This window comes from Anabas testudineus, chromosome 15, assembly GCF_900324465.2.
Source record: "Anabas testudineus chromosome 15, fAnaTes1.2, whole genome shotgun sequence".
Taxonomy (NCBI): domain Eukaryota; kingdom Metazoa; phylum Chordata; class Actinopteri; order Anabantiformes; family Anabantidae; genus Anabas; species Anabas testudineus.
This window is the reverse complement of record NC_046624.1, coordinates 19,302,595-19,320,503: the sequence shown is the minus strand read 5'-3', so window position 1 is coordinate 19,320,503 and position 17,909 is coordinate 19,302,595. Positions and strand designations below refer to the sequence as shown.

Sequence of the window (17,909 nt, the reverse complement as noted above, 5' to 3'; positions counted from 1 at the left end):
TTGAAGTTCGCTGTTCCTTCAGCTGGACATTGGGAGTTGGTCAGGACTAAACGCGGACTAATCGGGTGATTATCCATGTACACCAGCTCCCCATTTCTCGCTGGGTGTCTCTGAGTGTGAGTGTGTGTGGCTGTGTGTTGGAAATCGCATGTCTGCATGTATCTCCTACAACCCTCCCCTTCTCTCTATCCTTGGATTACATATTTGTGTATGTGTTATTGAAGCCTCCGTTCTGTGGGGATACTCTTTTATCCATTTCTTCACCTTCCCCTTGTCTCTTCTCAATGTGCGGCATTGTTGAGAACCTTTCTGCCATGTGCTATCAATGCCTATCCCAGGGTTAACCCTCAATGAGCCATAAAGGACGGCAGGGAAGAATGAGTGAGTGTTCTGGGGCAGCTGTATCTGGAGCGGTGATCCTGGAGGAACCTGAGGCTTCAGGGGCTTCAGGGGGCCATGGCGAGGGCCAAGCGCAGGACCAGGGTCCCCTTCGCTGCGCAGTTTGGCCTCGTCAGCAGACGTGGCTGTGTGTAGTCCCATTACTAATTGGTTTTATTGGCCTTGGATTGAGCTTGATGTTGCTTAAATGGATTGTTGTTGGTACAGTGCGAGATTATGTGCCAACAGACCTGGTGGATGCTAATCGAATTGGCCAGGATCCTATTTTCCTCTCCAAGCCAAGCGGGATTCCCAAAAGTCCCGATACTACAACTACAACAACTACTCCTACAGTAGATGTTGGGAAGCCCCACACCTAGAACTGTAACTGTTCCAAAAGGTAGAACTCGTTCCACCACTACTATAAATCCCAGAGGAAGTGGAGCATCAGGTAGCCAAGTAACCCCTCGGAATCCTGGTTTTACTACAACTACTGCAGCGCCAAGGACAACCTTCATCCTTGGAGAAGCAACATCTAGCCCTTCTCCTTCCAATCCAACAGTGCTCCATGACTCTACGCAGATGTGGACCCCAGAGCATACTACTACAGAGGCGGTCTCCACCACGCTCACCACGCGTACGCACAGCCACCGCAAAACACGTAAGTCACTCATATCAATGAGCCTTGCCATGTCTTCTTGACCATTTGCAATTTTGCATTTGGTTTTCTGGTTTACATCTTTGGTCTATGAAAACTTTGAAGTGATTTGTTTGGAGCTGGCTTGGTTGAACAGATCAATGAACACATCCACTTACCCACAGCTGTGTTGTTGTTGGTTGTTTTTATTATCAACAAAACGAAATGACGTTGATTTATTTTATTCAATGAGAATTGCAGAATATTGATCGATAACACATCGGCTTAGGCTACCTGAACTATTGTACAACTCAATAATCAATATTTCTGCTGTGGATGGAGAAACCTTTGTGCATTGTGTGCTGGTGGCAAAGAATATATTTTTTTTGTTGTTAATTATTTTAGAAATGCTTGTGCACATTGTGCTTAATGTAAATTGATGAAAACAGAAAGTTTATACTTACTGACTTGACACACATATGTATGCTTGTTGTTGTTGACTTGCTGCAACCAGGCTACAGAGATGTAGTACAGAGAGGTGTTTCTGCCTTCCTGCAATGCTCCAAATTCTTTTCATTATTTTTATTATTATGTCTTTGTCACACCAAGATGGTAAAGACCCACACCAGATTAATAATTGTTTTCATCTTGAGAGACTTGAAAAGAAATCAGATCCTTTAACTACTGAATGCTGATTCTTCTTCTGTCTTATTCATCTCTGTCCTTGACGTGCTAGTACACAGCACACATGATATTGATTGGTGCTACTGGGGATTTTCTTGCAGCATCAATGACACACACACACACACACACACACACACACACACACACACACACACACACACACACCTACCACCATGATAAATCTCTCTGCTCTCAAAATGGTGTCACATTATGTGATGGACTTCCCTGCACTTGTGATATTCCTGTCTCTGATCTTGGCTTGGGTCTACACAGACAGTTTCAGAGTGACATGGCTGGGTTATATTTTAGCAGTGTGACCTCACACTCAGCATGTCTCATGTTTGTCACATCTCTGCAGAGTAAAAAAAGCTGACAAGTCAGTAGGCATTTGACAATATTCAGGAGATTTAAGCTCAAACATCATGTTAATCTCTTCTTGCACTTTAATTTAACATTGCAATTGCATCCTATAACCAGGATATGAGACTACAGTACCAGACTTAGAAACAAATCCATTGTCACTGACCTAAATGGCTCTGTAGCAGAATTTAAACTTAGGTATTGCTGAAATATCTCTCATTATACAGTCGTGCACGGTGTGGCATCGTGTGATTACATGATGACCACCACGCCTTGCTGCTGTTGCTTCTGTCTGCTTGACTGCAAAGGTGTGGCTGCTTCTTTTTAGTCCATGATAATGAAAGTGTCCCCAGATTACACAAGACCAGAGACTGTTCCTCATAATAATTAGAAACATGGGAAAAAAATTATGTATCATTTCAGTACCAGGAAGAAAGAAATGGGACCATTCATCATCATCCATTCATTTATTAATTAACCATGGAAAAGAATGCCATTTCTCCTGCAAGTGCTCATGAAAACAATTAAGTTTCGTTGATAGATATCCTAGGGAAAATGTCACCCCTCCTTCAGCTTGCCTGAGAACGTTCTGCCACTACAGAATAGCCCACTCGTCCGATAATCCTAAACACCCTTCACCCTCCCACCAGCTCTATTCTCCCACCCACATGCTGCCTTGATTTGGAAAGGCCATCATTTTCACATTAACTATCTATTACATGTGAATGTGTTATGTGGTGTTACTGAATCTGTAACACCACAGTATTGGCTTGTTTTCAGAAACAGAGAGATTTCTATTAATTGAATTACAGCTGGACATCTGGGTGCTCTTATCGATGCTGTACCTGGCTTTGTGGGTCACAGACTGAAGATGGACATAGATTTTATCTCACACTGGAGTGGAATGGGCTGCTGGTTCTTTTCTTGCTCATGTAAATTCCCATTTGAAAAGTCTTTCATTGTGTTTTAACAAAATCGTTAATGTTGAAAATGAAAGAAGGTTCTATTGAATGTAATCATGCAGCAGATTGTATTGATCAATATTTTATCATTCCTGAAAAAAAAAAAAATCGTGTTTGTTGTAGCAAATCAGACACATCCTTGCTATAAGAAACCAGTAATAGGTACAAATCTCAGCTGGGAACAAAACAGTGTATTGTACCATATGATGATATTTACCAAAATCCCAAAGTAAATTCAGATAAACATCAAAAAGTGAACCTTAGCACAGGCTTGATACACTCAATTCTTCATTTAAATCTTTAGTCTTCACTCAATCTCCTCATTTATCAAGATTTGGATGTTCTCCAACTGTTAATAAGCTGTTATTTGTTTTTCTAACAATGAATGGCACATTTATTTCCACAAGGTTGAATGCACAGTAGCTTTGTAGGTTTGCTTAAGGAGGTATGATGGTTAAGGGATCACACTGCCAGCTAAAATATCACACTGAAAGCATGAATGAGATTTTAAGGTCTGTTGGACCTTACAAAATCTTAGGTCACCCCTGTGCTATTAGAATGAAAGAACGAATCAGAGACCTTGTAAAGTTGATTCCATTAAAGCGAGCCAAGTGATCTTTGCCCTGCAGAATAAAATATCAGGTGATGCATCAGCGATAATGTCACTTGGATGAAGTGAACTGGAAATCAGATCAGTGCCCTTATTTTTCTTTTATTCCAGTTTACTCAAGAATGAGAAGAGGATTGGAAATATTTTTTTAACCAAGGTTCACAAGTTGAGATACTTTATAGTAAGTGTTTAACGATTTCCTACACATGCATAAATGGATAATTTCATTAGCGGTAGCACAAGAAGACAAGAGCTCAGTCTTTGGCCATAAATTATTATACAATTGTCAGATCCAAGCTCCAGAAGTTGTTCTCATGCAGTCAGGGGTCTTTGTCTCCACGCTGAACAACTCAGTGGGATTAGGTTTCAGTCAGACAGTGGCCTTGAAACCTAAATCCAGATTAACAGCCCATCACCGTGACTGTGGAAGCAGCAGAATTACATTAGCCCACCTATCAGTCACACACTATACATGGGCTTACAAGCAGCCTGACTGCTGGAGGATTGTTTGGATAGATGGTCTGTGGCAGGATATTTTTCATTAAATGATGCTTAGGTGACATGTTCAAGGGGGCATTTTCTCTTGTCTGAGTTTCAGGATCCCTCATGAACACCTTGAAAAGTCCTGAGGCAATGGTTTATGCTGTATATTAACACTGATATGACAATAATAAGGTGGTGCTTACTGCTGCACTCTGTATTGTTCAGGGAGCTTTATCTTTTTTTGTAGTGTTTATGGCATATCGTGTTGAGTCATGCACTTTACCAAATGTCACTGTGAATTACTTGTTGCAAAGTCAACACAGAAGGAAAAAAAAACGGTTTATGAAGACACGAGTACATCACTCCAAATCTCCAGTTTGGGAAATTTAGGTTAATGCAATTTAAAAAACAAGATACTGGGCATCTCAAATAAAAAGAAGCATTGAGAGGACAATGGAATGGATTCTCAATCAAATACTCCTTACAAGGCATGATATCAATGTAGGTCTTCTCTAGAGTAGTGTAATCATCTGTGTGATATGTTCTGATGTCATTACTGGTGACATTTCTGATCCTAGAAGTCTACAACTACTGTTTCCTTATCATCCTAGTCATGTAGGTTGTAATTCGAAGAACTATGATGGGCTTGGAATCAACATTTCAGAAACATAAATGTTATGTTGATCCTGATATGGGTTTAGTCAAAGAGCAGATTTTCACATGAGAAGCAAATTCCTAAATATAAGGTGATTAACCTTTAATTAGTTGATGCCTTAAGTATTCTAAGTTTAATGCTTCATTGGACACATGTTGGACACATGGTCACAGTTTTGTCCATTTTATCTACCACACACAGGAAAACCTCAAATTAGCGAAACATTAACTTGATGGCTGGACGCCAACACAGTATTTATGTTGTTATAATCACTTTATAGAGGGGATTTTAGGTTTTGCACCAGATTTTAGGTTTTTAGCCAGAGTTCACAATCTTTACACTTGGATTAGTTTGCTGTGAGCTTCCTAGTAACAGGTTCCCTATAGAGTTGCGCACAAATCTGTGTCTGAGCATGAAAGAATGGATGCTGTTCATCAAAGGGAAAAATAATGTTCAGCTTCCAAGTCACTTAGTGCATTTACATCAGATTTTACTTGTAAATGTACAGAAATTCCCCCAGTAGGAGACAGAATCTAGGTTATGGCCACTAGAGTTTCACATTTTAGAGGCAACACAAAAGAAATAAAAGGAATTTGGTGATTTGTTTTTGGAAGTGGCAGACACACAATTGTACCTAGATGTAAGAGCCATCTTTGAGCCTCTTGCAGTTTATAGCTAGTTCTAAAAATCTGTAGTAAACAATGATGTACACTTGAATTAAATCTAGACAGACATACACCTATCTCAAGGGTATTGTACTCAAAATGTGTGGTAACCTATCCCCCTGCATCTAAATGATAAATGCACATGGTTTCCTCATGTTCCACTTCAACTGACTGCCAAGAAAACATTATCAATCACATGAGTTGGTCCTGTAAGATCACAGAACACAGCAGCAAAAGAAAGAAAGATGTTTTAATTCGACTGAGATGCAGTGTGGAAAAAAAAAAAAAAGCTTAGAGTCACATGATTCATTCTGATGAAATATCTTGCAGTGGGAAGAGTGATGAAATATTAATGAAACGAAAGAGAAACACGTTTAAAATGTAGAGGAAAGTGTAAATAATTGAAGATGGCCCTTTGACGAATTATCCCATGCTGAGCTATTTCCTGTACATGTCTGGGGTACTTCTTCAGTGAATGAAGGTGTTCACGGGGACTTCATTCACCACACTGGATAAGACTGTCTATGCTCGAGAGGAAAAGAAAGTTAAAAAGGTGTTATTTTCCCAGATTTTTCTCAAAATTGCTTTATGGCTACCAAGGTTGAAATTCTCCATCTGCCTCCCTTCTCTCACTTCGTCTCTCCTGTTCTTCCTCTTCTGAGCACATCTATCAGCCGGGTGCAGATGACGAAGGAGTACAAAGTGGTTATAAACTGCTGCTAACTTCAGAGGAGCTTTTAATAATGAATTCAGGTTTAAGCTGCCTTGATTAGATGAGGGTTGCTCCATTTTATTGCAGCCAGTGGCAGGTAGGAGCTGAGTTTAATTCCTTTTTTGGGATTCACCTGTCCTGCCCCGGCTCTCTAGAGGAGGCTGCCACCTTCCAGTTAGCTGCTCCAGAAGCAAACTCTCTGTTTGCTTCTGATTGCTGATGGGAAACACAACCATTAATAACACAACTTGGGATTTCTTTGACATCCTTTGGTGAAATTAGACTAGCATTGAGTTTGTTGCATCACAACATAATCTGACTTAAACTTTTTAATTTGTTTACTTGCATGTTTGTGCATGGCACTGGCACTCTGAGGTTGAATTTATCTTCCTTTGGGGTTAGAACTGTTCAGCAGTTTATAAAACAGTGTAAATTAAGTCAAAAACCTAACATTTCTAAATTTTACTGAGAGCATGTAAGAAACACATATTGATTTCTGTGGGTTTCTAAATAAGCAAGGTCTCCAAAGAGGCAATAATCCTTTCCCCCCACTGCCCACCTTTGCCTCCCTCTTATTAAATCTGTCAGTTGGCCTACAGCAAGAAAGCGTTTAACACGAGTAAGCAAATAAATATCAGACTGTTATGAGTTTGGTCACAGCCAACAGCAAGTGTTCCAGCTTGTTTCTCTGTAGTTACTTTAGAGAAGTAGTGTGGGCTATGACAAATGGGGCAGTTGGAAACTACCACCACCCTAACCACCCAACGGACCCGTGGATGCACTGGTTGTTAGCTCAAATGTTTCTAAAACGATATATTTCTACTACTGAAATGACAGTAGTACAAGTACTAACACACATCATGCAAATAATTCTTTGTAGAAAAGGTGCAGGAAGCCTGGTGCTGGTACAAACTGCTGACCTTTGACCTCCTGTGTCCTAACATTTGTTTTAAACCAGTCATAGGGTTATTTTTATGAAACAACTTTTGTTTCTTTTGTCTTTAATAATCCTTTGGAAAGACAGATTTACTAGTACGCCATGTAAAATGTGTTAGGTGACATATGGCAGCAGCCATCAACTTCAGGTCATATAAGCCAAATAGCACAGTTTGACCTCTCAGTTTTATGCCTCAAGCATTAAATATTAATCAGTGATGCACTGGTAGAAAAAGAATCCTCCCTGCTGCTCACTGCTCATCGTGCTGGTGGCACCTGGCAGTAAACAATGCTATTAGCAAAGATAAAATGCTTTGACAGTGACTATTTAACCTCAGTGTACTGTATACAGAGGTAGCAGGGAGTCCAACAAGTCGAGCTTGAACCGGTTGTAGTCTGATATGATTTTTATCAGTGGCTGAGCTGTATGATTGAAACTCTTCCTGCTGTCCTGTCATCCCTCGCTCTCTCTCGCTCTCTCCCCTCATGTCTCTCACTGCCTGCTTCTCAAGGTCATCTTGTCTGATCTTACTGGTACTCCTGCTGCTGATGTTGACTGGACACAGTGGAGTGCCATTCAGAGGGACTGTACACAAGAATCCCTCAACATTTGATCATCTGTTCCAACAAAATAAATCCATAAATAACTGTACTATAATCAAAGTTTGTGAATATTTGTGCCACTTCACTCTAGGTGCTTTCACACTGCTGTTTGTGTACATGTAGTGATCTTTTGAAGGGACGCCTGATTAAAGAGCACCTCAAGATAATCTAATAAATCTGTTTTCCTGGCCATTAATTTTGACGTCAGTACCAGCAAGAGAGGCTCCCTCTTGGTTAGTTATAGATAATGATTCTTTGTATGTGGCTTTGTCAGTGTCTGGTGGCACATTTTTCATGCACAGTATATGAGCAGCCTCAGCCACACTCTCCCCTGTACAAGATATTGATCCCAGTGTGATTGTATCCTGGTCTTTTGCCACTCAGCAGTTTAGCAGGCGGCCTGCATATGGGTGTGGGTTCTGATTATCCCGAGCTTGCTGCATTTTGCTGTGGTTATTTTTAGCTTCAAAGATTGTTGCCAGCTTCTCTCCGGGAGACTGCGTGGAACTGGCTTTTCTGGTGGAGGCCTTGGAGCTGACAGTGCTAGAGGAAAAAGAACAAAGAAACACAGAGGAGACAGTCGAGACAGCGACTTTAGTGTCACTAGAAGATGGTTTTATTTTGGAATTACAGTTAGCGAGGATTTAGCATGTTAAGCCCAATGAAAAATAATTTCATGTGTTTGTTTATTTTGGGATTGCTTCCATTGTACGGCATCTTAATATGATAAGTAATGGCAATTTGAGACATCAACAATATGAGTAAAGATAGTAGACTCTCTCCTATGAAATCAAAGCCGTTAAACCACACATTACTTCTATTACCGTGCCGGAGGTTTCCAAGGAAAACACAAAGCTTTACAGAAGGTCATTTTCACCTTGAAAACAAACACACTTGAATAACAATCACGTGTACACATGAACAGGAACGGGCAGACTTGATGTTAGATGATGGTCCTTGGGAGAGGGGCTTCTGTCATTTCTCTTTTGAAGCCTGACATGAAGCATATGTTTGTGTCTGTGCATGTGTAGATATTATCAGTAGATTTACATAATTTTTACCTTAAATTTAAAGAAAATTTATTAGATTTATCAGTTACCATTTTATAGCTTAGATAACTAGATAATATATATATATATATATATATGTGTGTTTCAGTGCGTATGTTTTCATCACTCTATACCTGCTCTCTCTTGCCCTTTGTCTTGCTTTTTCTCTTGGGACACACCTGACAGCTGTCTGAGAGACTTTCTGTGACACATTTGGTGAACTGGTGGGCTGTCTGTATGTATATGTGTATTTTGAAAGGGACACAGATCTCCTTTTGACAGGTGGACTCCTTGCTTTCTTGCTTCAGGCTGTTGGAGTTTGGAGACAAAGAAAATAGTTTTGCACTACCATCCTAAAAGCAATACAGGAGATCAACAAGCAGATAGAATGGACGAGATGAGATAGTGACGTTTGAGTAAAGAGAGAAAGGCAAGGAAACACAGGACTGGAGAATTTGGAGAATAATAGAGAGGAAGAAATGCACTGAGGAGGTAGCAGTAGGACTGGCTAAAAGGATCCCTCCCAATGATGTAGCAGCTCTGAGCTTACCCTCCATCTTCCAGTCATCTACCCCTCTGTGCCCACTCAGTTCATTTACATTTACATTACACCCAGCTGGAGTTGATTTGGTGGCGGATGATGGATGGTGATGTTCTGATGCTGTTTATAGAAATTGGTTCACAGTGTTACCAGTGTCAGATGTTCGAAAGGTGGCGATTGCAGTCTGATACAATATGGTTTGCTCATTAGCAAATAAATTGCTGGATACAGTGGTGACAAATGTATTTGTGGGATACAATGGTTTAATATGTGCTTGTCACTGTAGGCTACCAGCTAGTTAGCACCTTCAATATAAGAGTGACAGTCTAGCAGAACAGTTAACAGAGCTTTTTTAAAACTTATAATACACAATTTGACCTGGTTAGTGACTTTATGCAGACAGAAGTTCACAGTTCACTGAACAATATGTAATCTTTCACATCCCATAATAAAAGTCATTTTATAACCTACAGTGTATATCAGTGGTTACCCAACCTATTCTCTAGAAACCAGAGCTACCAGAACAGGGCTGTTGTTTAATACTGGATATCCATTCATAAAGGGGAATAAATCTCTATGATCACTGTTCAAATCATTTCTCATACTGGGGAAATCTTCTGGTTGCTAAAACATAAAAAGGAAAATTACTGGAAAGTTTCCATGTTTCACATTCATCCATGTAATCAATGTAATCTGTCCTGTGATAGACAACAGACAGGCTCCTGCACTACTGTAAGAGGAAAAGTGTTAGGATAATAGATGGATGGATTATTTAAATCTAGTGTAATCGTTACTACTTATTTATCAATTGACTTGTGTTCTGTTCTTATTAGGTATTGTAATATTTTAATACCTTTTTCATTGAGAGGGTCAAAAGAACCAGTCTGGTTTGTGCACACATCTGCAGCCACAACCAACAAGACACTGGTAGTGTACTGCAGGGTCGTGGTCTTCCTACATTTCTCATGCTTCTCTCACAGATTCAGCCATTATTGAACAGTCAGCTTGTGATTGCTCAGATATTGCTGTCCTCACACTCTAGTCGTGCAGTGCTGTCTGCACTAGCATCACAAAAACACATGCATAAACAGGGTGTTGCTAAAGTAGGTATACATTTCTATATGTTTGAAATAAATGAAGACAAAGGACTGTGGAAGATGCAGTGAGACAGTGCTAACACACTGCATGAGCGTGTTAATAAAAGGAAACAGTAGGGAAAGAGAAGCAACTAGACCTAAAATACTTCTTCAATTTATCTATTTTCTAGATCTGCTTTTCTTGTCCCGGGGTGCAGGAGGCTGCTGCACATCCTAGCATGCACCCTCGGCAATTCACCAGGGCAGACACAAATTGAAAAACACTTAGATTTACACTTCAGGCAATTTAAAGTTTTCAATTCAGCTCTGTAGTTTGTCAGGGGCGTAACGCCAAGGCATTGATTGTTAGTTATACCAACTGTATCATTATGTGATTGGACTGGACGTCACTACTCAGGCAGAACCCCTGATACGGAGGCACGAATGTAATAGTTACTGACTGTGGTGTACTACTTAAAGTGATGTAACGCTTATGTGTAGCTGCAAAATGATGTAAACTCTAATTGATTTTTGTTCTTCGTTTCATAAACAAATCATTCCATTTCTATCCTGTTAGAAGCCAATTGTAGCATCTAGTTCAGATGTGGTTTGTTCCTGCGGACATGAACACGTCAGAGTCATGAGCTGTCAACACTCCATCCGCCACTTGTCAGCAGTGACTGATGTCCAACGCCTGCACTCGCTCTGTTTTTCCCCTGTTCTCTCTGTTTCGCAAAACACACGCACACACACACACTCTACACAGAGACAGCTGGGTCGTCACTCTCATGGCTCTGCGCCCTGAGAGGAACTTGGAGGAAGATGGACAGACAGGAGCTGTCAGTGAGGATGCAGGGACACACAGCGTCGGCTTCTCACTTCAAATAATGAACCACATGTGAAACGTCAACTCGTCTCCAATTAGATCGGCTGATAATTATCTCAGCACAAGTCACTCATCCTAATCACGGTGTGAACTACTGGTTAGGAGACAGAGAGAGTGTGCTGAGTAGAGTAGGAAGTAGACAGTGCTTGAAGCTGCTGCAGAGTTTAACTGAGTTTGACTATGATACAGAACTAGAGCTACAGTGGTGACACTGTTGTTTGCCCTGTAATCAAATTTCCATAAAAAACAAAAACATGCATTCATGTGAGTCACCAAAAGCAGTAGTTATCTTAAGCAATAGTACTGAAGGACTGCCTAGAAACACTGAAAACTAAAATAGATCTAGGTTTGAACAATAATTGTAAAGAAAATGTGAAGATTTGGGAGCATCTGCACAAATCTCTGTACCTTTAAGTTCATCCGTACTGAGGCGAATCTGATTTCTAACATTACTTCTCACTTATGCTCTGTGCCACTTTGTAGTAAACAACTGACACTGTCTTGTATCAATTATTAATGTGACTGTAGCATGGAGCAGGAAACAAATTTGTGTGATGCCACGTTAGATGGAAACGACTTTGGTGAGTGAAGCTGCTGAAGAATCCAGAATCCAAGAATCTCATATGCACAAAAAAAAATCAGTAAATCTGACTATAATAATATACATAAATCTAATCTAGTGTAGAACAATCACAGTCCAGTGCTCAGTGACCTAGTTTATTAATAATTTATCTTAAGGTAACTGAGATCAGCAACCATGCAGCAAGTTTAATGACTTCCTATTATGGTAAAAGTCAATGTGAAAACTTTACAATAACTTTCTTTCCTTGCAAACACATCACAAAAACATTAGTGCTCCTTTTGACATTTGGCAGCTCAGCTCACCCCACTTTACTCTACAACCACATGTGTATTCTCTCCTATACATTATATATTATCTATTTGAAAGAACATTGAGTACAAACCTACTCACACGCTTTTTAAATTCCACTTGGACACCACAACATTAACAATAAATATCTCGTGTCTCCACAGTGTGACACAACGGGCCTGTGAGTCTGCAGCGTGCCTGTGCACCGTAAGAGCAGCTCCATACGGAGGAGGGCTGTGCTTGAGTAGAGAGCATGTATGATGATCTTTCCAGTCTTTTGTAAACATGTTCAGTCTGCATGCTGACGTTTTGTTCCATTAAAGGCATTGTACTGTTTTCAGTGGGGGATTCACTTTAGACCTTTGATCTGTGGCCTTTGTGCATGTTCAAATGTGGGGAAGTATATCAGTGACAAAAGTTTCAAGCGATCCCAAACCACATTTTGACTGCTCCCCAGTCTGCAAATCAATTCCCATGCTTGTAATGATCAAGGCAGTCTGAGTATCCTGGGTGTAAACCTGACCTGAAAACAGAGTCACCTGTTCAGCTTTGCTTGGCAGTAAAGGTTCATCCTACTCGACTTCTACTGTCGAAGTAGGAGCTGCTGTCAGTATAATCTTAATTAAAATGTGTTAACAATAAATTGGCTGTTGCAGACAGTATTTTTTTTTTTTTTTTACATTTAAAAACTAATGGAGTACAAAAGTGTCATAATGAACATGTTAGCTAACTTGTATTTTGAGTGACAGTTTAATAATAGGTGTCTCATGCTGGTGTTTAAATGTATTATTTTTAAATCCTATTCCTAATCTGCTTATACTATTATTTGCAAACATGGTTCATTGGAATGATGTCTTGTCTCCAGGATAGCCAGCATTTTACAAGATGCTGAGACACACAGATGCTGTAGCCCCCATCAACTATCTCACATGGCTGATTAAACATTTAACATGACTGATCTATGTGGCTGGAGGTTCTTTCCCCTCTTTCTGCAACGACATGGCCCTGCCACCTCGATGTGTCAAAACTGGCTGACAAATGATCTCTTCATTCCTCGTGCTCAGAAACTGACAACACACCTGGAGAAAAGTGAGCGAGCAGACCCAGACACAAGCACAGTCTTTGTTGTACGCTCCAATGTAATTCTGTGGCTTCATTTTATGCTATCAAGATACAACAGCTGTAATTTAAAGCTTCAATTTCCAAAAAGAAAAAAAAGTTTAAGTTCCCTGTGAGGTCACAAATGTGAAAATTATACTGCAAGTCGAAAAGTTTAAACATGTTCCTCAATTTCTAGTGAAATGTCTGATTTTGAATGTGAATTTTTCCACATATGGAACAATGAGACACGTGTTTACAATTGGTTTGACCTTGTCATTTATTTTTTATACATTTTCCAGAAGCACCACACGGTACGTAGGGATCAGAACAACATTTTTTTCCCACTTATCTAACATAAGTGGGAAATGAAGTTCCAGTAAGGCACCTAAAGCACTTGTGTAATCTTGTAACGAGTAGAGAGCAGAGCGCTGGGACACCAGCGGATGTCAGGATGTTGTAAACTGTGCCTACGTGAGAGATTGCATGCGTGTGGCTTTGTCTTATGTTTGCATGTGAAGCAGTAATATTGCACATCTCAAACGAGCTGCATGCCAAGCAACTGAAGCAACATCGGGTTTGAGCCTACCAGCGCTCTCATACAGACGTCAGTGCACAGAGAGACCATTAACCTCCTGACCAGTGCTTCAATGGGATTAATGTGACTTCACTACTGACCCTGTTCTCTCCCTCTCGCCACATCCCTATGCCCGTTGCCCCTCCTTCTTCTTGCTCTTAGTAAGAACAAAACGTAGCATTAACTCTCTCTCTCTCTCTCTCTCATGTTTAATCATAAGTTACAACATGTTACAGATGTTTGGTCCCTGTCACGGAAGGTTATTCACTGTGACACTATGGGCCATAATCTGTTTCATTTACATCCACTGTACATCTTGTTCCTTAAGTATTTGTTTTCCTTTTCTAAGATGCCCTAAAGTGAAACATGCCCTTAGTTAACACAATGTCCACATTATCCACGTTCATGCGTCTTAAAAGAACTAAAATAATAAGAATGTTCAATACATTAAGCTTCTTCTTATCATACAATCTTGTTATCTTGACATGTTTTACCATGTGCTGTGTCAAGTGAATATGCACAGGAGTAAATTATTTTTATATACAAATAAACAGTTCTTGTGTATAAATGCTACCTTTATTATGAAATGTACACAAATTGCGATTTATGTAAAGTAATTACTGGGCAATCCTACAATTCCTTGTGAAATGTCAAAAGGTACGGTGTAATTTTTCCCTCCTATTCCCACAATAACAGTTTGTGGACTGATGCCATTTCATCGCAGCTATGTGTGCAGCTTTAAATGGGCGGCATATTGGCATGGATATGCACCACAGGCTCACAAACATGACTGTTACTGTTCAGGGTAATGGCTTTAATTGCCATCATCCTGACTCAAATGGCTAAATTGGATGGAGCAGTGTTAGTGTTACAAGCATGTGGAGGAACATTCACATGTTGTAATGTGGTGTCTTTATAATCTCTACAAGCAGTTAAGAATAAAATGTGAAACTAATTCTCATCGTCGGAACCGTAGGATGAAATACACAAAAACTGTCAACTAGCTCTCGAGTAAAAATCATCTAAACAAGTATCGTCTTCAATCTTTAACCTGGTCAGGGGACATTTTACAGACAGTTCAACATAGAGCATAATGATCAGGCACTGAAGTCAGACATGCATTAGCAGACTAACATCAGCTGATTCATTCATGATATGTGATCACTGGCTCATTCATTAACTGTTTGGCTATCAGCTGACTGATCATGTCCAATCATAATCATGCTTTTGTACAGTGCAGCCATTATAAACTCACTATTTAACACTTATTACTCTAGTGATCCACTCATACCAACCCTGTTTGCCTCTGTAGCTGTTGACTGGTGGTTTAACTGAACTACACACTATGCAGAGGTGTTAATGCTGGTCAATGGACACATGCAACAAAAAGTCTACCAGCACAGTTGCATATATGCTTACGGTTCTCTCCTTTACGGTTTTATACTGGATTTGTGTGTAATCACTAAATAATCTTTTCTTTAACAGTTTAAAAACCTACAGTATGCCTCCGTTTCCTTTAGACCTTCTTTCATTGCCGACTTGCCTCCTTCTTCCTTCCTGCTGTAAAAAAAGCCAAATGACGTCTTGGTTCTGAAACTTTCCCTCACACTCATTAAAGTTAAGACACCAGTAGCATCAAACATCCAAACACACATTAACCTTTACAGAAACACTTTCTTCCTCTCATTTTACTTCTGTTCTCTTCCTCTAAGGTTCTCATTTACTGGATCACCCTTCCTCCTAGTTACTCCTCCACATCCTATTTGGCACCACGTTGAAACATTTGGGAGGTCTGGGGTATCAGTTTTGTCATGCATGCAAGGCCTGGTCCAGCTGTGGCAGTTATTGCTCCTTTGTGGCAAAGCACGAAAGAGAAATGTTGCATTTCAACCTCTGCAGCTCTGCATGAATAAACCATGAGGTTGCTACTGTATGTTTTATGAAAATATACAGGTACATAATAGAGAAAGTTGAAAGAGAGCAAGAGAAAGCTAGAGGAAGAGATGTCAGTCTGTGCAGTGCGTCCTACTTCAGTGTATGTTCTAAGTGAAGCTAATATTTGCACCCATCTCCAGCTTTCTAGTTTTGTGCATGTGGACGGGCTTTCTGTGAGACAGCTAATATTTGTCTCTGGTCCCTGAAGGATGTGTTGGCTCCTTACTGGTTGTGTGTTTTAGCTCTTCTGCTGTAATAGGAAAAACAACTTCATCTCAGTCCAACTTCATTCTCTACTTTTAAAAGACAGAGCTCTCGTTTGAAGGTGTGTCCAATGCATTACAATTGCAAAACTCACATCCCCGAAAGGTTCTTACCAGAGTGTTTTGAAAGCCTTTGGATTCACTTGCAAAAGAGGACGACGCTCGGTTCGAAATCTACAGTTTAAGCCCCAGTCGGATTATAAGCAGCACTACAATGAGTCCTGGTGAACTCATGATCCTGTGACAGCAAGGAAGAGAAGCTCATTGAAGCTAAGTCTTAGAAATTTATAAGGGTTGCAGGATGAATTAAATATATACTTAGCAGGCAGCCTTCCTGACTCTCTGTTGTAGCAGTCGTCTCAGAGAGTGTCTTACCTACAGGCTGTACAAGTGAAGTCTGTTAAACCTCAGTGGAACAATTCAGTCTCGCCTACAACTTTTCTCACAAAGCCCGAACTTTCTTAGCAGCAGATGACTCAATTTTTACCAGTCAATAATGTATAACTCTATACAGTGCAGTACTAAAACTGTGGCATAAATACTGGTGAGGTATTTATACTGCATTATAAATACTGGTGAGGTATTTATACTGCATTATAAATGCGGTGTTTTCCACATCATAATAATTATTTTAGTGTCAGTCTTTGCCATAGGTCTGTCATAATGAGAGTAGCTCCACTTCTAGAGGAAATATTTTTATCTCATTATTAATGCTGCTTGTGTTTGATAGAGGCTATGATTGAACGGGACCAATTAACAACCTGCCTTGACAAATCCCTTCAAGATACCGTGCGTCAGAAACAGTTTAGCAAAGGACCCAAACTGTCTAAAATACTACAATATGTACAACCTATTTACATAGTAAATTGTTAACTTGCCTGAAGGAATAAGAATTTAATTACAGGAGCAGGTTGTTTGCATGCGTGTTGACTCTAAATTTGAGAGTGAACAACATGAAGGGTGTTGCTGAGGTACTTTGGGGCTGATTTTCCTTCAGCATACCTTACTAATACACCAGCGTGTGTTCCTGTCTCTCTGAAAAGCTCCGTTTCCTCAGGTGCTGTCACTGCTTGGTGTTTGGTAAATATTTCAAACAGTATCACACTCGGTCTTTTGCAGATTGTTAAACTCTGACTATCCATCTCTTTCTCTGCTTAAACCTGTGAAGAAGGTTTTGTACTCTTTACTTCCAGGTCCCACATTTATTGTGAGATTTTCTTTAAGAAGCTATTATTGAAGCTAGAAGCTAACATATGATCTGACCTGGAAGCTAGAACAACCACCCTCAAACCTGTGGCCACTGAGCAACTCTTCTGGAGCAGTCAGTGTTAAGAGCTTTGCTCAAGGGCACCACATTCATGTTGAAGAAGCTGCTTTTCTCGCTTAAACCTGCTTTCTGGGGTTCGAACCAGCAACTTTCTGGTCACAAACAAACAGATTTACATGCAGGCTACTCAAGCAATAAATGTCCCTTTTTTTAACAAGACTTCTAAGTGGATTTACAGATATTTTGAATTTGGGCTGAGTAAAATGGTGCATTTTTTTTTTTACCTCTCTTTTCTTCACACTCTCTCTCTCTCTCTCTCTCATTTGCTCTCTCCACATTTTCTCCCTGCCTGGTCCAACACCACTTCACATCCCATATTCATTTTCTCTTTGGTTGTTGCTGGGGGAAATTAAGCTGTCACATCAAGCTCTTATGGCATAAAATCCACTAGACTTGCTCTTTTGCTCTCCCCCTCTCTCACTTTCATCTCAACTCTTCCTTCTCTGGTTGCTCTGACCCCCACCTGGGCGTGGCAGGCTTGTGCCTCTACCCTGTCCTTATTGCTGAGTGTTTCAGTGTAGTGGCAATGAGAGGGGCACAGGGCCAGCGAGTGATGGATGGCCGATCCACGGGCCCTCTCCTTTCCATTCCCTGACCGCTC

At 40.3% G+C, this 17,909-nt stretch overlaps 1 protein-coding gene across 1 annotated transcript in view; it reads left to right on the top strand.

The window, feature by feature from the left end:
- Positions 1-231: 231 nt before the first annotated feature.
- LOC113159489 (pro-neuregulin-3, membrane-bound isoform) overlaps positions 232-17,909 on the top strand; it is a 253,411-nt gene continuing 235,733 nt past the window's right edge. The window contains 2 exon segments of the mRNA XM_026356211.1: positions 232-740; positions 742-1,039. Of these exon segments, the coding sequence (XP_026211996.1) occupies positions 351-740; positions 742-1,039 (688 nt within the window). The 5' untranslated portion in view covers positions 232-350.